Source organism: Fusarium sambucinum, chromosome IV (genome assembly GCF_050947815.1).
Source record: "Fusarium sambucinum isolate potato_lamoka chromosome IV, whole genome shotgun sequence".
Lineage (NCBI taxonomy): Eukaryota > Fungi > Ascomycota > Sordariomycetes > Hypocreales > Nectriaceae > Fusarium > Fusarium sambucinum.
The window spans coordinates 5476166-5499568 of record NC_139291.1 but is presented as its reverse complement, the minus strand read 5'-3'; the positions used below and the strand labels follow the sequence as shown (position 1 = coordinate 5499568).

At 48.0% G+C, this 23403-nt stretch overlaps 7 protein-coding genes across 7 annotated transcripts; 5 read left to right on the top strand and 2 right to left on the bottom strand.

Annotated features, from left to right (window-relative positions):
• Window positions 1–3759: 3759 nt before the first annotated feature.
• On the top strand, window positions 3760–5710 carry FSST1_001838 (C6 zinc finger domain protein; the record flags this gene model as incomplete). Its single annotated transcript, XM_083227770.1, has 4 exons — window positions 3760–3763; window positions 3820–4445; window positions 4495–4632; window positions 4979–5710. 4 exons carry the CDS (start codon window positions 3760–3762, stop codon window positions 5708–5710), a joined length of 1500 nt encoding a protein of 499 aa, XP_083092020.1.
• Window positions 5711–9497: 3787 nt separating this feature from the next.
• Window positions 9498–9874, top strand: FSST1_001837 (uncharacterized protein; the record flags this gene model as incomplete). Its single annotated transcript, XM_083227769.1, has 2 exons — window positions 9498–9584; window positions 9662–9874. 2 exons carry the CDS (start codon window positions 9498–9500, stop codon window positions 9872–9874), a joined length of 300 nt encoding a protein of 99 aa, XP_083092019.1.
• A 2084-nt stretch (window positions 9875–11958) lies between these two features.
• FSST1_001836 (chromatin segregase YTA7) lies at window positions 11959–16946 on the top strand (the record flags this gene model as incomplete). The annotated part of the gene is made up of 3 exons (XM_083227768.1): window positions 11959–14898; window positions 14947–15222; window positions 15273–16946. The coding sequence occupies 3 exons, from the start codon at window positions 11959–11961 to the stop codon at window positions 16944–16946; spliced, it is 4890 nt and encodes a 1629-aa protein (XP_083092018.1).
• A 281-nt stretch (window positions 16947–17227) lies between these two features.
• FSST1_001835 (uncharacterized protein) lies at window positions 17228–18330 on the bottom strand (the record flags this gene model as incomplete). Its single annotated transcript, XM_083227766.1, has 4 exons — window positions 17228–17545; window positions 17599–17925; window positions 17975–18168; window positions 18237–18330. 4 exons carry the CDS (start codon window positions 18328–18330, stop codon window positions 17228–17230), a joined length of 933 nt encoding a protein of 310 aa, XP_083092017.1.
• A 268-nt stretch (window positions 18331–18598) lies between these two features.
• On the top strand, window positions 18599–19506 carry FSST1_001834 (thioredoxin-like protein; the record flags this gene model as incomplete). Its single annotated transcript, XM_083227765.1, has 5 exons — window positions 18599–18632; window positions 18681–18759; window positions 18811–18851; window positions 18901–19381; window positions 19434–19506. 5 exons carry the CDS (start codon window positions 18599–18601, stop codon window positions 19504–19506), a joined length of 708 nt encoding a protein of 235 aa, XP_083092016.1.
• A 261-nt stretch (window positions 19507–19767) lies between these two features.
• FSST1_001833 (dihydrofolate reductase) lies at window positions 19768–20479 on the top strand (the record flags this gene model as incomplete). The annotated part of the gene is made up of 2 exons (XM_083227764.1): window positions 19768–19905; window positions 20012–20479. 2 exons carry the CDS (start codon window positions 19768–19770, stop codon window positions 20477–20479), a joined length of 606 nt encoding a protein of 201 aa, XP_083092015.1.
• Window positions 20480–20671: 192 nt separating this feature from the next.
• On the bottom strand, window positions 20672–23329 carry FSST1_001832 (thiolase-like protein; the record flags this gene model as incomplete). Its single annotated transcript, XM_083227763.1, has 5 exons — window positions 20672–21243; window positions 21318–21794; window positions 21981–22104; window positions 22156–22878; window positions 22928–23329. 5 exons carry the CDS (start codon window positions 23327–23329, stop codon window positions 20672–20674), a joined length of 2298 nt encoding a protein of 765 aa, XP_083092014.1.
• Between the last annotated feature and the right edge of the window lie 74 nt (window positions 23330–23403).

Sequence of the window (23403 nt, the reverse complement as noted above, 5' to 3'; positions counted from 1 at the left end):
GGATCCCGGGGCCTGGTCTGGTCTGGTCTGGTTTGCTCAGGTCAGGTCAGGCTAGGTAGAGTGACCCGTCCAAGTGCCTTTCTTTCATCTGCTGTAGTCTACTCTGTACTCTGCTGTGCTGTCTTTTGACACGAGGAAAGCATATTCCAGCATTAACTCAGGAACAAATTTCCTGTCCGTGCTGACGATGGCTTTTATCTGTGCTTCCTTTTTCTGCATTGCTCAGCGACCAACTGGCGGGACCGAGAGAACTCAAACAATGGTGCTGTTTTGTGCGAGGTTATCATGGTGCTTAAGATCAAGTCCCTTAATTTGGCTCGTCAGTTCATATGTATGATGTGTCTGGGCAGCTGGGTTTGTTGTCGTCTCAAACTTGTCCAGTCAAAACGGGGTCAAAAGATTTCGGGGTCTCTGGAAGCTGCCAGGGGTCCTGTGATGATTGTCCGTCTGCACAAAATACTTGCCTGCTGTTCGTGTCCGATACATGGACTCAAAGCCTCAAAGCAAGGGATCATTCAGGGGAATCCTGGCTGACTAACAAATCTGGCCAGACGTGCCAATAAGCACACCAGATATTCGTGCCGATCATCCACAGGGACGATTGATTGTCAACGCTTTAGCTGCTTTAGGAGTTCGCGCTTGTGTGCGTCTCGTCTGGAAAAGGTCAAGGCTTTTTTTTTTCGGGGTGTTTCTTTGAGCAAGAGTCCGGACAATTGGATAGTGGCTTAGGTTGAGCTGGTCCGACTTGGCGACACGATGGATCGAATCTTCATTTCGACGTGACCAACAGCTCGAAGCTAGGGAAGCTATTGAAGACGATATCAACAAGACCCCGTAGAATGACTCGCCGTGAGAAAATTTACGACCGAGAAGAAATATTTATATGTACGTTTTTGACGGTTACAAACAAGGCTGCACCGGGTCCTAGTCGAGGCCTGCTGGGTACAAAGGTGGAAACCACATAGTTGGTCTGGTTCGTATCCACGGATAGATCATAACAAGCTACGAGTATTGTGTGTACAGTACTGCCTCGACTAAACCAACTTGGCCCCAGCTATCTCCTGCGTCTGAGATGGACCAACTTCTTGGCGTTTGACGTACTGGCTCAGAACCACTGGTTCTTTTCCGCGCAACCATAGCCCTGAGACCTTGTCTGATATATCTTACAGATGATTTGAGACGGCAGAAGCATCGCGTCCATGGCTTACAGTAGCTCGCTGCGATGCAGTGTCCGCAGTGCGTGCGTGGATCTCACACAAACAAACGTCCGATAGTGATGGAAGCTGCTGTAAGTTCCTGTACTTCAACGGTTCAGTCGCCGATGCACGACGCGAGACCCAGTGGATCCTAGACTTATGCACGTTGGAAAAAGGTAAACGAGAGATCCTGATAGGAGAGGATTTAACAGACATGTTCTACACGACACCATCTTTAGTGACTCTTACCCTGAGAGACATTCCTATGCTTTCCTTGGAAATCCATCGACTTCACTACAGCCTGTAGCCCTTGCATGAATTTCTGCCTCTCCTATTCTCAAGATGATCCATTATGACAATCATGATAGGGGCTGTACTGGAATTTTCCATGACGAGATGACTGATACGTAGATTATCTGACCACGTCTTCCAAGCAGCAATAGCGAGCAATCCGCGTATTTTTAGAATTGGGTCCGCCGGTTTCTCCATCATCAATCGCAAAACCTCCACTGAAGAACTTGTTTTGCGTGGGGTTTGGCTTTATGGATGCGTGGCGAACCCTGAGTAACTTGAGTGTCTGAGCGCGAGGAATAATAATAGTTACTATGCAGAGGTTCTAATTGTTAGTCACGATTATCGTGTTTTGCATCTACATACAGCAAAGCAGGTACAGCACAATGCTCTATGACTTGTGGCCAGGATCTAAGACAATACTTTGTATCGATACTAGAGCCGCGAGCATCGCAAGTAATCTATAGAAAAGAAAGACGGTCTCAATTCGGCAATAAATGCAGCACTATCTAACTGGTAGCGCATATAAACCGTTGTGCTCACCGACAAAAGCATCGTCACTTGCATACCAATAATTGTCTGACTCAAGTGTACGGGTCTGGGGTAGGTGGACAATAACCGAAACAAGCTCAGCATGGGGTCTATCAGGCACATTAACATTGATTTGACAATAAATACTCTATCTATAGATTGCTTAATTATGCTGATCCTGACCTTGAGCCATGGATGGAATCGTGATCACCACTCAACACTAGAAGAAAATCGCGGGGTTTGAGTCTAGAAGGTATAGAATAAATGAGCTTGAATCTCGGCTCTGTGGTAAACCAGATTGGCGTAATTTTGAACCTCGGTTGTAACTGTCCTCGAGCTTCACAGGTCATCCTCTTCTAGATCGCCTAATGAAGGTCAAGGTGATAAAGGGTCCAATGTATTTAGTAACTTGTGGTTGACGCGGCTACCCATCAAGTTCAAGCAATACCACCGCCGTAAGCGTTGATCAACAGTCACTTCACCCTCCTAGATTGAAGAGGTTCCGCTACAGTCAACGATTTCGTCAGTAGATTAGCTTGGTATCAATCTAAAACCCCATTAAACTCCTGGCCTTATTGTTCGGTGTCTTTAGCTTTGCTCGCACAGGCTTATTTGTGAACCGCCCGGTCCTCCCAAGGAAGACGAAACGCTTGCTGGGCAATGTAGATCGATCAATTTCTCATCCATGGCTTGATTATATTACAGGGAGCGTTAGAAGCGTCTCGCCTCCTACACATTGGCGCACATTGGCGTGGTTGCTGTATATTCTGGTGCCCCTATATTCAGATAGATTGGTTACAGCGGGACCATAAATCATTTCATTTCAACATTTCATTTCCTCCCCTTGGTGGATATAACGCGGAGTCTTGATGGCATTTTTAGTGTTGTCTCTGAAGAATAGTTAATTCCCGCGGCTAATTACCGTTAAATGCCGTAGACTTATTTATTAGGCGCATCGTACCGACTTCACATCGTTCAATTTCGGTGTGGTTGTCCTATCTAGTATTTGCCGAGGAGATGACGACTGGAGACGTGAATCAATATGAAGCAGGTACTAGGCATGGGTAGACTGTAATATGCATACGGCTCAATTCAGGTAGGTCTCATATATATCCGAACTGCCCTGCCCAGAACCTTTGGGTGGTCTTGGAAGGGAGCAAATCCTGGTTTCCCCAGATATTTGGACATCTTAATTCTAGCAATTGATGAGTTAGTAAGTTGACATCACATTACAATGCATATGCGAGAAATTCGTTCCTGCCAAATTTGTTGGTTAGACCTGTAATATCCCTTTAGGTTTCCCAATTGCCTGTTTTGGGTAGGTACCTAGAGGATGGTGTATGTAAACTTGGTTAAGGTAAGGCAGGTACGCTGTCAAGAAAAAAGGTACATAAAGTCAGCAGGCGCCTTGAATCTGACTTGCTACAACCAAAACTGTCATTCAAAGAACCACGAAGCAACGGGGAAGCTTGACAAGGGCCGAACCGGCGGTGCAAATCATTTCCTCCGTGCGCCTCTCCCGCATCTACAGTATTATTGCGCTATACTACAATCATTTGCCCACGCCATCTCTCGCAACTTTGCCGGCCGCTTCGGGAAGCTGAGCCGCTGTGTGGGAGGGGGTTCACTCCGATCTCATCAGACTCGATAGCGGCACAGATGGTTGAGAACCGGCGGTGAGCACTTTGAACCTGAGCAAGGGCAAGACAAGCAACTCCATTGATTGACATCGACATTGGCCATGGGTTAGCACCTATCCAACGCAAACACTGACTAGGCTCGGACTGACTACAACTGGCAGTTGGGGTACCCCGGAGTACTGGTTGCCAGCTTTGCAGAACCAGGAAGGTCAAATGTGATGGTCTCAGGCCCGCCTGCAGCAATTGCTCCAAGTATGGCACTGCGTGTCCAGGATATGATCGCGATATCAAGTTCGTCAATAATAATACTGGAAAACACTTGATCCGCCAACGCGGTCGAAGATCAGGAACCGTCGAGTCATCATCCGCTAGATCTTTGTCTAGTATAGCTGCGTCTGATGAGACCGAGAACACCTATACAACCGATTCATCAACGTGGTCTCTGGTAAAGACCTCACCAACCCTGCTGAAGCCGGGGCTGCCAAGAGGGCCACTTCTGATTAATATGGTAGAGGTATCCTCTAGCTACTCTCAGTCCACTGATGTATTTACACTCTTATCATGGTTAAATCTTGATCGACTAGGAAAACGAGCTCTCCTCGATGGCGCCGTCTGCTCTTTTGCTTTGCATCTCGCTGGCAAAGCAAGCTCCAATACAGCTCTAGTCGCTCAAAGCCGGACTATATACGGCCTGGCACTCAGTGAACTACAAGCAGCTCTCCGACACTCCACAGAATGGAAGACACCCGAGACTTTGTGCGCCGCTATACTCCTATGCTACTTCGAGGTGATTCTCTCACTGCACTCTGTTGGATCATGGAGCTTATTCGTTTTAGCTATTTGCTGGAACCAGCAGTTCCGAAACCTGGCTCCAACATGCCAAAGGCATTGGTACTTTGATGGAACAGCGAGGGCCAGCCGCTCATGCAGAGGGTTGGGATGCCGCCATGTTACTGTCGTTTCGTGGCGTTCTTGTACGTGTCTTAGTTCTCTTCAACTATAGAAACACAGCGAAGGGTTAGAAACTCGCATTGCCTCTTTGTCAAGTGACAAGGAGGTTTGGCATAAAGATTAGAGACTATTCTCGTGAATAACCAATCAGCAATGCAGTGACAGCAACGCCTCAAGCATATTTCTCGTTTCGTCACCGGCAGGGTTACTCTGCATTGAGATGGCGCGATATGGCATCTCACATATCACCTACCCAATCCAAGTGGATTTGCCATCCTGGTAACTCAACCCAGGTGGATCTTTCGTCCCTTCAACGGGCTTTGACAATGTTACCATAGCGGGGTTCCAACTAACACGATCCCTTGTCAGATAATAGGCGACTTTTTCTACCCCGGCGAGCAAGAATTATTCCTGTCACGGCCGGAATGGAATCAAGTTATGTTTGATGGTGGAAGACGCCTCATCTACAATCCTGATACCCCAATCAGTCATATTCGCGTTGGTGATGGGTTTCTCGCGAACCTGACACAGCTTTCGCCTGTCATACACTGGGGCTATCTCGTTCGCGAAGCCAACAGGGCTGGCATCTCTTTTGAGTCTGGCAAAGTCTCCGCCTTGGCCCAGATGGCTCTGATAAGCCATGCAAGATTCGTACGGTGGTACGAAGAGTTTGACGCTCTTGACTTTCCACATCCTGTTGAGACTTTGCCCACTGATCCAGCGACTTCGTTGTTCGAGACGGTATTAGAACATCAATCGGCGGCGGCCGGGTCGTTGCTCATGGGATATTGGGCGAGTATGCTTATTCTTGAAGAAACATTGATCGAATGCGGGACACCACGAGCCAATTCAGGTATATCCTCTCGATATTTTGTGGAACAGATACTGCGCTCGATAGAATCTGTAGCACAAGGCGCCATGGGACCGTATCGAGTCGGGTTTGCTGTGCGTATTGTGTATGAGTTTGCAACTGGCGAAGAGCAGAGATGGATTGCCAGTCTCTTGGATAAGTTCTCCAAGGGTTATGCGGCTGTTGACAAAGGAACGTACCCTAAGCCAAAAGACGAGATTATTAAATCAGTCGGAGGAGGTGTTTGTTAGCGGGAGTCAATGAAAGATGCGGGAAGTAATTGAAAGTACGGTAATTATTTAGCGACAAATTATCGAACATATAGTAAAACGTTTATGTGTCGCGTCTATTGTCGTTCTGGCTACTGGGTAGTAGAAACGTCGACCTCCCAAGCCTCAGGGTATCAAAATAAACAGTCTAAGAAGTATGGTCTAAATAAACTCACATGTCCTGCTGGTTTCGCCTCTGATACTTCCAGTGACCAACTCTTCTGTTCATGTTGGCTGTAGCACCATGTCTCACACTGGGAGAAGCCAACAAAGGTTGTTGCTCCGGAGAGCTGAGCGATCATACCTTGAGGTTTGGTTAGTTGAGCGAATGATGCCAACTCGGGTGTGTATCTCTGTATGACTACTGTCATGTCCAGGAATAAATATGTTTCTCAATTTCTCTTCTTATAGTTCCTATAAAGTATTGTTAACAATAGATGGCTCTCCTACATAACACGGCCTGTTTCTGAGAAGTGCTATGTTTTGTAATGTTGATTTGGAGTCTAGTGTTTGGAGTTTCAGGTATCACAAGCAACATTAATCACCTTCTATGAACATATTGAGACTTTTCAACCACTGAATGGAGATAATTTAGAAATATAAAAGTCCCTTGCAAGTGATATATCAGAATTTTAGAATATGTTAAGAACATATACTAAAAACTAAACATAGCAATACGTTTGATCGCCACTCTACCGTTTTAGTTTCTAGTAATCCACGATTGGATCTGGCTACTCAAAGGAAACTCAATACAGTAAATACTAAAAAGGAAATGTTTAAGTTACGCCGAGGCAGGGTTGTAGTACGGATAGAGGCTAAAGATAGGACAAGAATGGTGTATCAGCTCGAGGAGTTATCGATTGGTGGTTGACAGAGATCCTCTCCTGGCATTATGGGAAACACAATGAATGCCCAGATCCCCCCTATGTTAAGCAAGAGCAGAGAGTTTTTAGTCTGTCGGATCTCGTATTTCAGATATCACTGCGGACTCTTATTCTATCCGTGAGGAATTTGTGAGAAGAGCTCCTAGTGTACGACTAGATACAGGTATATACACTCTGGGTGCATTCGATCACAAGAAAAGGGGTTTCTTTCACTTGTGATACATAATTTCGGTCTAACGAGAGCTATTATCCCGTCGGCTCTGGCGTAACAGACTCAGGTAAGGATTTGCTAAGCTGATGCCAGCCAGATGGTAGCGCATAGTACACGCCATGCTTTGTATGTCATCACTCACACTACAACGAACCACCATCCTGTAGATCTGTTGATCCAAGCCAACGTGTATGTATCTAACGATGCACTATCAATCTTTGTATAAGGGAAAGGCCAATGATCTCAACAACATTACTCCAGAAAGATGTACATATGTAAGATAGGATGGGTCACTCGGGCAAACCTTGCAAGACTGGCAAAGACTAAATCTTCAAGAGGGGATATGAGACGTGGAAGTAGCACTCAAGAGGGGATAAAGAACATACAGGTACCCCATGCGTCATAAAGATTCGCAACTTCACACAGCTCGTGCAGTTAAAAAGCGAAAGCCGAGGCATCCACTGTTCAGACTGGAGAGATGATGATGCCCTCGGGTCATTCGGTGTCTCTTTGTATTATTTGGCCGAGGATTTAGCTGGCGGTTTGGACAATTTCTGTTACAGAGCAAGATAGTTCCGATATGATGTGTTTAGTAACTCTACAGATGTGAATTGATACGCAGCAGCGAATGAAACTTGGAGTTTTGATGTTAGCGCAAATATGCTAGGGCCGAGATAATTGCCAAGCAATGTTCGGCACTACGTTGCCAAGACCAGTGCCCAGCCAAGAAATCTATTGTTTTCTTGGCGAATGCTAAGATAAGCTTGCCAATTTTTATTAGTGTTGATAGTTACGAAGCGAGTGCGACAGGTTAATTGTGGTTGACTACGGTACAGCCGTTGAGTCAAACTTCAACGGTCTCTGTAAGAACAGACAAGCAACCCCATTGCTGGGACATGCCGGCGCAAACATGCTACTGTGGCTTTTCGGCTCAAGCCCACAGCGTCATCCCGATGACAGTGACTCACTAAAAATAAAGGATTTGGGCTGTTGTGGCTGCATTAGATCGTTCTGGTCAGTCTGGAAGATACCGATGCAACGTTTCCCAACACTATTTTTCGGTTAGAAAAGACAAGTCTCGCATAGTTATTTTGAGAGAAATAAGTGTGACAGTTGCGTATATTTTTACGAAGTGGAACAAATGTGAGTCTCTTTGGTAGAATTGAGGTTCGATGCAAGCCGCTTTTGATGACAGCAAAGAATTAATGCCCAATGATGTAGATCTCTACTGAACAGAAGTCGACATTAAGCATCTGACGCAGGTCAATCAATCATGGACTGGTCACTACCAAACATTTTAGGCTCATTTTCGGAACTATCTTATCATCAGGCAACAGAAATACTTGCATGAGGCTAAAACGCCATTGACCAACAATCGTTCATCCTGTATGTCTTATGATTCACTCCCATGACAGGACCAAGCCAAAACCGAGGTTGCATTGGGCAAGGCTGAGACGAGGAACGCCCAGCTTGAATGTGACCCCTCATTCTTGTTGTTAATCTTATCTACCAAGTCGCAGTCTGCAGATGTACGGATCAACGAATCACTTTCGGAGATGTACAATCTTGCATGCAAGGGTTTACTTCTAGCGGCCTTCTAGAAATGGGGTCGTAGTGGAGAATTGAGGTTCCTCGTGACCTTTGCTTACTGCTTGGCGATGATATAACAGGTGAAGCAAGCCTGTCAGGGTACCGGAACGGATGGGTCTTCGGAGCTTCCGGTCTTTGTGGGACCAACCGGGGCCCGCATCGTCACCTTTTCGGATCCGAATTTGCCGTGCCGTACGGTGTGCGTCACTGGTATGCGGTTGGCGGAGAGAGAAAGTGGAGAGGAAAGAGAAAAGAGAGGAGATAAGGGTGATAGACTTATTTACAGTTGTCTGTCTTAGACTTTATGATTATGTCTGATTATTGTACTCCGTCGTCTGTATATGCAGCAACTAATGTCTGACTTTGTTATTGACAATTTGTCTTTTAAAGGAGGTTCTCTTGATTACCTGCCGCACTGTACCGTACACAGTAGGTAGATCACTGACTTCCAGTCAACTCATGAGTGGCTGGTTGTAGTCGATCACATAGTTTCTAGATATCTTCCATACATTAGTACTGAAAAAGGGACAGCCACCATGTCGCATTGTATCCTTTAGTCGGGACCCGCGCGTAAGCTCGTCTGATCTGCACTTCGTCATACCAAGAACGGGCCAAGGCTTCCGGCTGACATCGCGCATGGTTTAGCGTCCTTTCATAGGGCTCTGCTACGTAGCAACAAGGGTTGGCGTTTCCCTAGGGGCCCAGACCTGGGCTTGGCTTGGGGTACGTTGGCGGGGGTCAGGATGAATGAGAATGTGAATGGGACCAGTCCAACAAGTGTCGGGTCCCTTCACTTCAGCTCTGATCACAAAGGAACTTTTATTTAAGGGAGCTCTTCCCCCCTTGGACTTCATTCCTTTCCTCATCATCATCAGTCGATCAAGCAATCAGAATACTCATTCATTATTCACAATAGTCATCACATCGCACAACAGACAGACATTCCTTGACATCTTTTAGATTGCACCAGGAGTGCCTTGACTCGACTCAACTTGACTTAAACTACCTCGAAGGCCTATTATACAAACGATACCCAGACCACAAATACTCTTCTTAATCAACTCTACAAACTCCAATCTTCAAAATGGTTTTCGGATCTCGCAACAACAGAGCCTCTGAGGAGGAGGAGCGTGGTCGCAGCCGCGAGCCAGTCCCGCTTATGGAGAGCAAGGTAAGTTCCATCAGCTACATATGCTCCCAAAACTCAAAATCTGGTCTGGACCGTTCAACTAACAGAAACCTTTCCAGCAACGTACCAACTCATACGCAAGCGAACTCTCTACCTCCACCACAAAATCTTCGGCTTCTTCCACAGCCAAGGCGTCACGCTCTTGGTTCAAGCCCGCACCACAACCCGCCAACGTCAACGTTCACACCTACTGTGGAAGGCACTCAAGCCAGTTCCTATTTGGTGGCCCATCCTTGGTTGACCTCGCTCGAGCCATGTTGGGCAAGGATTAATTTCCAGCATAAGCATAAACGACAAATAAAGTCTGTAACATCATCACCAGATTATCAGCAGGTCGCCTAATCACCCGCACCCACCCAAACGACCCTTTACTTTTATTATTCTTGTATCACATTCATTCATCCACAACTTCAACGTCACTGGCTGGTACGGGACGGGCACTCTCATTGGCAAGCGTGGCGTCTTTTGTATGGTAAAGAAAAGGAGATATTCCAACCATTCATTCGAAAGAGACCAACTACACGCAATAGATACCCTTTTGGGGGGGGGGGATACGAGAGATCAGTGGGAAGACTGTACCACGAGAGACGACTTGTATGATTACATTCTGTGTAGCAATATTCGTAACGAGTCCCATGAATCCGAACCGATACATCCAAATAGAACAACTTTCGTATTAGTTCATTTCTAAATTTGTCCTCAGTGATTATGTTTATGGTTTATACTGTGCTACGATGCTTGTTCCTGCCCTGATCCTGTTTCTGCTTTTAGAGGATGCCTCGGTTTCGAAACGATCTTCGCATTACGCGTCTGTCTTGGCGATGTCGCAGGTGCCAAGGCTTGTGATAATCATGCCAATGCTTGGGGCAAAGCGGGTTTGCCGTGTCATCCGTATTATAACAAAGGACGAAAAATGGTAAAATAGGGTCCGGGAATAGAGGCATGTAGATCGCTGGATTTATTTTGGGTTAGGTAGGTAGACTGAATGGAGGCATAGGGTAGGTCACACACGGCTAGGCGGCTGATGTGTTTGCAACGTGGAAACGAATGATGTCGCTTGTCGAGTCTGTTGATGTCGCAATCATCCGTTTGGAAGTGAAAACGGGCCAATATAGAGGGACCAACATGGTGGTATTCGTATTCTCGCCCAGGTGTCTTGGTGAAGCATGCTATTTCCTACCGCTTTTTGGATGTTGATAGTTTCCATGTCTTAAGACCCTCTAGATTTGGAAGTGAACACGTTGTTTCATGCAGAAATTGCCAAAAAAACTCTCCTTTAAGATATGGCTCGTGATGTTCATGTCAGATATTAGAATGCACAATTTACGCAGTCACCAATGACAGTAAACGGAGAGATGCCTTCTGCGACGATGGGTGCATGTAGATCTTGTCCAGTATTAATGCCTGAATCCCAAGGCAACAAACCGTCTTCGATAGATAACTGCATAATCTCCCGTCGATTAACCGGCTGTGGAGCTACACGCTGTCGGTTGTCAACCATCAGCCCTATGGAGCTTGAAGTTGACATTGAGCTTTGGCTCCGATGAGGATCCTTGATAGAGCTCGTGTAAGTCGAATTCCTTGAACGGAATACGTGAAAATGGGAATAGGAATTGAATGCGTAAAGAGGCTCGAGACGCGTTGAGACGTGGAAAAAACGAATCTCGAGACAAAAGTCGACCCAAATGATGAAAAAAACTCTCAGAAATCCATATCAAAAGTCATGTCAAGTATTCACAGTTTTAATCAGTATTCATGTCCAAACTGAAACGGCTTCACATCTCGATTAATCTCATGGAGTTTTCATGCAGCTGACCAATCACAGTTCAGGGCAACTGGGACCCACTTCTGTTTTGGTTGGGTTTGGCGCGACCTTAGGACTTCAAACAGTGAACAAACGCGCAACTACCGACTTCATCAAACATCATTCTCTTGTTTTTTTTTGCCCTCGTTTATGTCCATTTCATCACCAGTATCAGCCAAACGCACTATTCAATAGTGCACTGTTTGGTTGTTTAGGTTAATATCCCTTCCGACGCTTTTGCGCCGATCCTGAGCGCGCTGTAAGCCAGAGCTTCGAGTGCCTTGTCTTCACGCCGCCCATGCACGCCTTGACTTGATATCTTGCACAATACGTTCATGTAAAAGGTGAGTTTGTACCAAAAAATCAACAAACGAAGTTATGGTGATTTCATTGATCCCATCGCATTATTTGCGCCCATGGCATCTGATCCTCCGGCGCGCGAAGGAAGTATCCCTTACTGACATCCCTTTTTCTTACTAGAACCGCAAAAGCTCGATTATCCACCGCCCGTCTCAAAATCACCACAATCTGCACTGAACCCATTATATAGTCATGGTCAGCAAGCGGAAGAGAGTCCTCGAGGACTTTGACCCTAATAAATCAGACCCCGAAGACGAAAACTTCGACCCCACAGAAGCTGGACCACCGCGAAAGACAAACAAGAAGAGCAGCCGTTCTCGTAGTGGGAGACCCGGTCGTCGACGTAAAAACGGTTATGGTGGATCGGATATCGACGACGACGAGGATGAAGTCTCCGATAGTAACGAGGATGACTTCTTCGACGAGGATGACGAAGAAGAGGATGATGAGGGAGCACCTGTGAACGCAGCTGGTCGCCGTGCCAGGAAGGCTGCTACCCAACACACCACCTACTTCGAAAGCAGTCCTGAGCGCGAGGCAGAAGAATCAGCTACCGATGATTCGGACAATGCTGGTAATGATGGTGTCAAGCCTGACGAAGATGGAGACAATAAGGAGGATGACGCCGAGGGCGAGCCTGTCGAGGAGCCTGTCGAGGAACCAGTCGAGGAACCAGTCGAGGAGCCTATCAAGGAGCCTATCGAGGAGCCCGTCAGACCAACCAGATCTAGAGTCGTCAAGTTGAAACTCAGCAACAATGCCCCTGCGCCCCGTAGGGCAACTCGGGCTCACACAGAAGAAGCTGAGGAATTCTATGAGCTCTCCAATTCTGGAAAACATGCTGTTCCGTCACGAGACTCAAGGAGTAGAAGCCCCGAGACATTTGCGCGGAGCACAAGAACCACACGTGGTCTCAAGGGCCTAAAGAACGCCCCCGAGACGATCCAAGAGGTTACGCAGGAGGGCAGCTTCAGAGAAGTCAGAGAAGCCGACCAGCCGGACGAATTGACTCAAGACCCCGAAGAAATTACGAAACAAGAGGCCGTTGATCAAGACATGCAAGACGCTGCTGATCAAGATGCACCCGGAGAAGACGCCCCTGTCCAGACGGTAGAAGAGGATGACGATGACGACGATGTGCCTATTACGCGTAGGACTCGTGGAAGTCGCGCCAATGCTTCCGCCCAACCACAAGAAGCCATATCCGACGCCGGCCCCAGGAAGTCTCGTCGCTTGACCCGCAAATCTAGCAAGAAGTCTCAAGAGGTCAGCAGTGATTTCGAGCCTGGCGACGAATCCGATGATGCAGAGGCTTCTGACGCAGAGAAGCCCCGTCGTCAAGATCCAGACGACGTTGACAGCCCGGTTCCTCGAGGTCGACGTTCTCGACCTGCCAGATCTCGTCGTGGTGGCGATTCCGGAGATGAAGAACCCGATTTTGATTTGGATGAATTGAACGAAGAAGCTCGAGAACTTAGGCAGGACTCGCGTTCTCGTCGTCGCCGTCCAAGGAAAGAATCACCCATCGTCTACCAAGAAAATACTCGACGAGCAAGAACACGCGTCAACTACTACATGCCGCCTCTCACCTCGGCTAACATTGAGGAAGAAGAAGCTGAGGCACCTACAGCACAACCACGTGCTCGACGCGGACGCGGCGGTGCCAGTCAAGGCTGGGAACGCAGCCTCAACACCACATTTGGGCCCTTCGGCGGAGGCGGTGGTGCCGGCGCCCTTCTTAATGGGCCTTGGGGCACTGGTGCAGCTGGCGGTGTTGATTCGGACAGCAGCGACGATGAAATGGTGCACCGTTCTAGCGTCGCTGGAAATGTTGGTATGACTCCGACGTCTGCACCTGCACCTGGTGGTTTGCTTCCTGGTGCGCCTGGTATGAACCTTGATGGGGCTGGTGCGGCACCCAACGTCGGCAAAATCAAGGATCGCAAGGCTCTCGCAGATGCTGACCCCTTGGGTGTTGACCTGAATGTTGACTTCAGCAAGGTTGGTGGCCTGCAAGGACATATCGACCAGCTGAAGGAAATGGTGCAGCTGCCCCTACTATACCCCGAGCTCTTCACCCGATTCCATGTTACTCCACCACGCGGTGTTCTGTTCCATGGTCCACCTGGAACAGGTAAAACGTTGCTTGCTCGCGCTTTGGCCAATTCGGTTGGCTCTGGTGGTCGAAAAATCTCATTCTATATGAGAAAAGGTGCCGACGCTCTGAGCAAGTGGGTCGGTGAAGCCGAGAAACAGCTTCGTTTGTTGTTTGAAGAGGCGAGAAGAACCCAGCCAAGTATCATCTTTTTTGATGAGATTGATGGTCTTGCCCCGGTTCGATCTAGTAAGCAGGAGCAGATTCATGCCTCCATTGTTTCGACACTCTTGGCATTGATGGATGGTATGGATGGCCGTGGCCAGGTTATCGTTATTGGTGCCACCAACCGACCTGACAATATTGACCCTGCTCTTCGTCGACCCGGTCGATTTGATCGCGAGTTCTACTTCCCCTTGCCTGATATTGAGGGTCGAAAATCAATCCTCAACATCCACACGGCAGACTGGGGACTCTCAAACCAGTTCAAGGACTCGTTGGCTGAGAATACGAAAGGCTATGGCGGTGCTGATCTGCGAGCTCTCTGCACTGAGGCCGCCCTCAACGCCATTCAACGAACGTATCCTCAAATCTACGCCTCCAAGGAGAAGCTTGTCGTTGATCCTGAGAAGATTGGTGTCCACGCGACTGACTTTATGTTGTCTATCAAGAAACTCATCCCCTCGTCAGAACGATCAGCAACATCTGGCGCTAAGCCTCTCCCCAAGTCAATAGAACCTCTGCTTCGTGATCAATTGGCAGCTGCCAAGTCGGCTCTCGATGGCCTCTTGCCTCGCAAGAAGAAGTTGACAGCCCTCGAAGAAGCCATGTACGAGCAATTCGATGATGATGATCACGGCTTTGGTAGGGAGGCCATGCAACAAGAGTTTGAGCGATCTAGAGTGTTCCGCCCTAGATTTATCATTTACGGCCAGAGCGGAATGGGCCAGAGCTACCTCTCATCTGCTATTCTTCACTATTTTGAAGGAGTTCATGTCCAAAACTTTGATCTCCCCAGCATCTTGAACGACGGAAGGGTAAGTTCATTGCCTTCTTGAAATCCTTCATATAATAACACATACCAGGCCATGGAGCAAGTTATTGTCAGTCTGTTCACAGAAGTCAGGCGGCACAAGCCTAGTGTAATTTACATCCCCAACATTGAGGCCTGGTATGCCGCGCTGCACAACACCCTCGCTCTCACCACCTTCAAGACTATGTTGCGATCCATTGCTCCTACCGATCCAGTACTTCTTTTGGCTACGGCAGAAGGCGATAGGGACGAACTTCCCGGCGAGCTCATCCGTGACTTCTTCGGGTTTTCCATGAAGAATCAGATGAGGATCAACAACCCCAGCAAGGTTAGTGTTGGTTTCGCGATTGATGCTATGTACTGTGCTAACTTGTGTAGGAATGCCGCATGGAATACTTCAACACCACACTTCAATATGCCAAGAAGAAGCCGCGCGAATTCCCCGACCCCGAGAACCGCAAGAAAAGGGTTCTGGAGGAACTTCCTGTTGCCCCTCCTACCGAGCCTGCTCCCCCAACCAAGGCGGATATGAAGGCTGCACAGAAGCGGGATCATCAACTGCTCAATGCCCTCAAAATCCAGCTTCAGCCGATTATGGACCAGATCAACAGGAAGTACAAGAAGTTCCGACAGCCTGTAATTTCTCCTGCTCAGATAGAATACCTCTTCGTCGAGTCAGAGCCCAACTTTGTACGACCGGATATAGAAGTTGGCCAGCTCCGACCATACGAGATCGTTAAGGACAAGTATGACAATGATGTCCTTCGAGACACCGCGAGTGGCAAGTGTTATTATAACCTCGAGACTACTACTATTGAGGAGCGCTTGTCGAACGGTTTCTACGCTCGACCGAAGGACTTCCTATTTGACATCAAGGCTCTTGCCAAGGATGCCAAAAATATTGGAGATAAAGAGCGAACTCTTAAGGCCAATGAACTTCTCAGTAACGTTGAAGTTGATGTCGCTAGTATCGAGAACCAAACTTCTCAAGTTGACTGGGAAGGGTTATATCGACGCCAACTCCAACGAGCCAAGGATGCCACGGAGAAGGAGCGAAAGCGAAAAGCGATGCAATCACTTGTAGACCGTGTCCAGTCTGATCTGGGCGGTAACGATAGTGATTCTCAGGGGCCTGTTACCCTCGGAGTAGTGGTTCCAGGATCGAGAACGACCGCAAGGTTCCAAGTCAGAAGCCCGCTTTCGAACGACCATGGTACTTCAGGCCAGGACTTGCAGCTTCTGAGCAACGGCATCAACAACACGATTGGGGAGGATACCCAGATGAGCGGCATCGACAACGATACCCAGGCGCTCTCCGAAATGGGACCTCCGCCCAAGTCTCACGATCAACTCAGTGTAGTGCATACGGGAATGACGCAAATCTCGCAAAGGTCTGTGGTGACAACATTGCCACCAGGAGTTTCGCCCTCAGCCATCATCAACGAGGCATCAACGACCAAAACATCGGACCCTTCAACCCACCGCTCATCAGACTTTAGTCAGATGACCAACGGAGGCCACGGCGAGAGCCGGGGGGGCGTTGACGATGACAGCCAGGTTGATATCCCTGACACACTCATTGTTGGGCACAACACTTCTGGAGATGACTCGTGGCTGCACTCCCAGGCTCAGGCTGCCGCTGCAGGTGGCGCTCACATGCAGGTCTCGAATATTTCCGACAGTCCTTCTTCGGCGCGAACATCATTGGGTTTCAAGGCCCAAAGTGTGGGCGGCATGGCGAGCATACTGAACGACCATATTTCTGACGAGCAGTCTGCACGTAACTCTGGTTCATCGACTTCGGCTTCTCAACCCCTGGGACTTGGGGAAGTAGAAGGGATGTTGAATAACATAACAGGGGCGACGAGTGGCTGCACCATCGAGCAGCTCGAACAGGTCAACCGTGATCTTATGGACGAAATTTGGCGCACAAGAAGCGAGTGGAACCGCAGCAGAGTCATGGACCAAGTCATGACGGTGTTCAACAGGACGATGGAGGAGATTGAAGCGTTTCAAGGCATTGAGCCACCCAGCCAAGCACGTCACTACTAGATAGTGCGGGGCAACTCGAGAATTCGCAAGTGAGGACTGCCGTTTCATGAAAATGTCAGGGAAGGGACGGAAAAGATGTTTCAAAGAGTTGGGTGTACGTTTGTAGTCATGTCTAGGAGTTATTTGGGAACGCGACTCTGCCAAGGTGGTATTAGACGTGTCTGTTTTTAGAGGATATCATTCATGCATGGCCACAAAGGTTGACATCCCTATATTATTAGCTACCTGTACAATGGTCATGTTTTCCTAGATATATCTACCCATAGCGATTGCTCATAACTTTACAACCTGGATTTGGCTTTTGTGCTGTCGTACTTTTTGCCCTCGTCTGCTTGCTCTACTACTGTCAGGTCTGGAAGAGATGTGGGCATGATCCTCCGTGGCGCGGTGCCTGGCACAACGTTGTATTTTGAGAAATCTTTTACACCTGCATGTTCACGTAAGAAATCTTCGTCTAGTAGTAGTTCTCCATTGACCACAGCAGGTGAAGCTTGAAGAATGGCGAGAATAGCGTCGGAGAAGATGGTTGCCTTTCGTAGATCGTTGGCTTCTTCTGGGTTCTTGCGCGTGAACTGGTCTGTAGCAGCAGACTCAATGGCCTAGTTCACTGTCAGCTCTCTACTTTGTATTTGAAGGATATTACCATACGTACCACAGCGGGCCATATAGAAGTAATGGCCATACCATTCTTTCCTTGACGCTCAAAGTCCATGGCAAGGCCTTTTGTAAGAACACTCATGCCAACCTTGCCCACCGCATAAGCTGTTTTACCACGGAAAAAACGGCTGTAGATGGGCGGGCTGACGACTACAATGCGGCCTGTGGAGGGGAGATGAGGCAGAGCAGCTTGAATGGTTGCGTATAGTCCTTCTGGATTAACGCGCTGCATTAGTTGAAATCGTTTAACGGGTGTTGATGAGACGGGGGCCCAGAATATGGCACCCGAGTTGTAGACGAGGACATCTAGACGACCATAGGTCTGTTGTCATTGAATTAGTACTGATTTGAAAATGGACGAACTGACTTACAGTGATGGTTTGTGATATCAGAGAGTCGATACTCTCGGGATAGCGAACATCTACTTGAATGGCCGCGGCGTCACCTCCTGCTGAAGTGATCTCACGTGCGACGGTTGTGATTGTCGAGGCAGATGAGTTGGGATTTGGCGGAAAAGGCGATGGGAGATTTGAAGGGTCACTGATGGATTTCGCAGCGACAACGACTTGAATTGGCGTGTTAGTTGATATACAAGATAAGTAAGTATGGGATATTAGTTGTAGTTGTACGAACCAGCATAACCATTAGAGGCGAGGTCGATGGCAACTTGGCGACCAATACCCCTGGATGCGCCAACAATTAGAACGACAGGCTTTTTGGATACCATAGTGACTGATTCTTTTCTGTAGATTTTGCATATATTTGGGTTGTTGATCGTATTATAAATGCAACCAAGGGTCGAGTTGGAGAATCCGGGGGGTGGATTGATAGCCTCGGCAACCCCACACCCACTAGATAGATACCAGGAGTGACAGTACAATAACACGGGGTACCGAGATCCGAATCAATCTTGTAGAGACTTGTACTTACAAATATCTATTCAGATATCATTTTGTGTATTTTAGTCTTAAGACAAGTAAACAAATACTTTCAAAATGGGCGGGCAAATCGATTGCTACCTAGACATTGGTGAGTAGCAGCACCTTTACCATCTGGGACAAGACTAACAATCACAAGTGTCCTTCTACAGCTATACTGGCTTCATTGAGCTACGAAGGAGTATGAGCAAACTAGCTGCCCATGACGTCCAAGTCAAGTAAGTTGAGAATTGTTCAAGACATGCTGTTAAAAACTGAACCGTCATCAGTTTCATCCCCGTCTTCTTGGGCGGCATCATGAGTGAATCAGGTATACTCTATCCAGCGACAATCAGAGAAACAATCTTACCATCTATCAGGAAACAAACCACCTTGGATACTCCCTGCAAAGTCGAGATATCTTGCCAAAGACTCTCGTCGCTCTGCAGAACGCCTCTCGGTCCCCTATCAAGGCTCACCACCTGACCTCCTCGCCATCGCAAAGACCATCTCACCTCTCCGTGCTCTGCACTACATCAAGGAAAACTACCCAGAGGACACCTTTCTCGCAGCTATGCGATTCCTTTTCCACAAGATCTGGCTGCCTCCCCACGTCAACCTTGCCGAGGACGCAAATCTTATTGCAGCGCTCAAGGAAGCGACCGATGAGCTCGATGGAGGCAGTGACAGCAAGCTATTCTCTGATGAGGATATCGACAAGATTATGAAGGGCCGTGAGAGTATGAAAGACAGAGCCAAGGAGGTGACTGGTCTAGCGCTCAAGAAGGGTGCTTTCGGAGCGCCTTGGTTAATTGCGACGAATATGGATGGCGAGTCGGAGGCTTTCTTTGGAAGTGACAGGTGAAATATTCCCCGAGAAGTGTGGTCAGATCATTGCTAACTAATCGTATAGGTTTAACCATATTTATAGGTTCTTGGGAGTTCCTTTCCAGGACGTCCAGATCTTGCCTCCTTCAAAGTTGTAATTGAGGATATAGACAGCCTGGACAACTTGTTGAGGGTATTCTTAAGCGTTGATATAAATGCCAAAAGATAGTTGATTTGGTGTTGGATAATAAATATGCACTGTATATGACCTATTGATGATGTTGTGTCTCATGTGTCAGTAGCAGCTCAATCAAAACCCACTAAGTCAGTCATTCTAGTAGAACCTCGCTCAACTTACTAAACCTCCACCTCTTTCAACTTTCACATTTCACGTACATTGACACCACATTAAAAAAAATATGCAGCCTCTCGAAATCACTCTCATAGTCGCTGCGACTCGTGACATGGGCATCGGCTACCTTGGCCAAATGCCCTGGCAAGGCTTGCGCAAAGAAATGAAGTACTTTGCGCATGTGACGACTAGACTGCCACCACAGGTACTGCTACAATCACATACTGCCCTTTACTCAAAAACACCGCAGACCAATTATCCCGCATAAATATAATGAGGAAATAGAAAGAACTATACTGACAAACTCTCAGGTCTCTTCATCATCCCTCAATGCAGTCATAATGGGCCGTAAAACTTGGGACTCAATCCCCACCAAATTCCGACCTCTAAAAGACCGTCTCAATATCGTCATAAGCCGCTCCGCGCCCTTAAACCTCCCCGGGAAAGTTGAACCGTCTGAGCCCGTTGGGGTCAGGTCAATTGAGCTCGCGCTGCAGTACGCTCGTGCTCGCAGCGACATCGGCCGCATCTTTGTCATAGGCGGTGCGCAGATATACGACGCTGCGCTCAAGCTACCCGAGGCACGACGTATCCTGCTCACCAACATTGAACGGGATTTTGTTTGCGATACTTTCTTCCCTGTGGACCTGAAGAGTGGCAAGTGGGAGAGAAAGTCGAGAGAGGAGTTGGAAGAGTGGACGGGTGAGGAGGTTGCAGAAGGTGGTCAAGAAGAGGCAGAGACACAATATGAGTTCCAAATGTGGGAGAAGCATGACTAGATGAACAGATAGACATGGTGGTTTTGTTTCATGAGGCAGGATATCATCATTGAAATTATTCATAAATACATCCGTCCAGCCCAACCTTCATCCCAATGCCCTAATCATACAGCCCGACCTGGTCTATTCCTTTTTTTTTTGTTCATGTGACATATACATACAGCTGATAATACACATCATCCCACTCATAATTTAGTTCGTTGACACCTTGGCTGCTCCTGCTGGTACAGCCGCGTCGGCCTCCTTTACAGGCTCTGAAGCAGGAATGCTGTCTTCCTGTTGTCCACCCAGCTGCTTCTCCAATCTCGTCCAGAACACGTCGACCGGCTTCGCCATGATGGCCGGTAATTGCGCAGGAAGGTTATTATCCGATACAGCCTCAAACTGAAGGAGTGTCGATCGCATCCATCCCACAATAGCAAGCAGAGCTCTGGGATCAGCATCAGGCGAACCCTTGAACAGGTTTCGCCAGATAGCGCTCGCCAACATCGCATCGCCCTTGATAAGACCCTCGTCGTATGCCAAGAGAAGACCGCGCCACTGGACGAAAATGTCCTTGAGGTATCGCTGTCGCAGGGCACTCGATGTGATGTGGTGGTCGATGTGCATCTTCTTCTCACACTCAAAGAAGAAGTGGTCTGTAAGCTGATGCTGCCAGTTGTGGAAGCCTTCGCGGTCGAAGCAGCGTATTCGGGTGTTAATCAGGTAGAGGTGCAGCATAGTGACATGGGACCAGGTGCTAAAGGTGGGAGGAAGCTTGAAGGCTGTTGCAAGTGCAGGGTTAGCAATCTTGAACAATATTTCTTTGGTCAGGAATTGTCAGGAGATTAAAACGTACTGTGATGCCAGGGACTCTCAGAGTTTAGAGAATGTCCAATCTCCTCGCCATCCTCTGCAAGCTTTACATGGTCCTCCTTGCGCTCCTTCTCAGTAATATGGTAATCAGCTGCCTTGGAGGAAGCCTTAAATAACTGCTCTGTAGCACCCAGGACACGATACGGCTCAGCCATAGACTTTCCGATACCCTGAAGAAGACTCCTTGAGCTCGAATTGCTGAAATTTCGTCGGGAAAGCATAGTTGCAACGGGCGGCAAAAAGTTTCTTGTCGTGGGTGCAGAGGCTCTTGATGCGCCAGCTCGCATTACGGCCCGGAGGACGGACCGAGCCTGGGTTCTACAGGATTCGCAGGCCATTTTTGGGATTTGTTTATTCGAGGGTTTCGTTTCGGAAGGGAAATTGGCTTGAGAGGAGCCTGAGAAACAGCACAAAGGGAAGCTGTTGTAAGTCTTCACGTCATGCACCAGGTCATGACGAACTGATCTTTTTGATAGTATAGAAATTGTTTGACTTCTGATAGGTTGGCGGGTATATGTCGGCAGTGGAAGACCCTTAGTGTGAAGGGCACTGTGCACAATGCGATACCTTGAAAGAGCGATAGTTCAAATTTACAGTTGAATATTTGTTTATCAGTATTTAGAGAATACTAATGAGCTATTCGTACCTCCGAATCCAAAGCTGTTTGATACAGCCACGCCAACGTCTCTTTCCTGTGCCGCATTCGGTACAAAGTTAAAAGCAGCACCAACGTCTGGCTTCTGTAGATTCAATGTTGCAGGCACAACTCCCTGGAAATTGTTAGTATTAGGTACATATGATCAAACATAAACGCAGCATACCTGGTGAATGGCCAGGACTGAGAACAAAGCCTCAATGGCTCCAGCAGCACCTAACAAATGTCCAACTGCACCCTTGGTACTGCTGACTGTAATATCCGATTCTTTTTCATGTCCCTCCTCCCCTAGCATGAGTCGTTTAATAGCCGATGTCTCTGCTACGTCCCCAACGTTCGTCGCTGTTGCGTGTGCGTTGACATAATCAACCTGTGAAGGTTTGACTCTTGCATTCTTCAAGGCTTTTTTCATAGCAAGAAATGCGCCGCGGCCATCTTCTCGCGGCGCAGTCATATGGTAGGCGTCACCGCTACAACCATATCCTTTAATTTCAGCATAGATGCGCGCTCCTCGTGCTTTGGCGTGTTCCAACTCTTCAAGGACCAGCACAGCAGCACCTTCAGAAACCACAAAACCGTTGCGGCCGGCATCAAATGGGCGGCAGCTTGCTGTAGGATTGTTGTTGTATGCCGTTGATAGGGATCTTGCCCTGCCGAAGCCAGCAAATGTCAAGGGATGAATACACGATTCCGAGCCTCCTGCAACCATGATATCGGCGTCTCCCATGCTGATGAAGCGTGATGCATCTCCAATTGAGTGCGCACCAGTTGTGCAAGCTGTAGTTGCTGCATGGTTGGGGCCTTGGAAACCGTGTTTCATGGCTATGTGACCGGCCGCCATGTTGATCAAAATTTTGGGTACAAATAGTGGCGATACCTTTTTGTAGCCCTGACACATGTTCAGCACTGGTTCAGGATGGTTTGACACGAAATCTTACATCTTTATGGTGCACTAAGCTGGTGTCATAAATCTCATCCAGATTCCCAATGCCACTCCCTAGGCAGACTCCAGTAGCCTCCAGTTCTTCTTCGTTCTTTGGCTCCCATCCCGCATCTTTGAGAGCCATATCGCTGGCAGCAATGGCGTATTGTGTAAACTTGGACATTCGTCTTTGCTCATTTGCGCTGAGCCAGTCTGATGCCCTCCATCGACCTTCCCCTTCGCCGCTAGGCACTAACCCAGAAACTGTGCTTGTCAACTCTTTCCAACGCGCTTGAGGCTCTAGATCTGCAACATTGACGATTCCGCATTCGCCATTAAGAAGACGGGTCCAGGTTCGTTTCACGCCTACACCCAAGGGCGTGATGGCTCCGAGGCCAGTCACTACTACCCGACGCATTATGATTCCATACCGAGGAGAAAAGAAGGTGATTGTTTTAGTTGGTCGACGTTGAGAATTAAGTATCGATATAA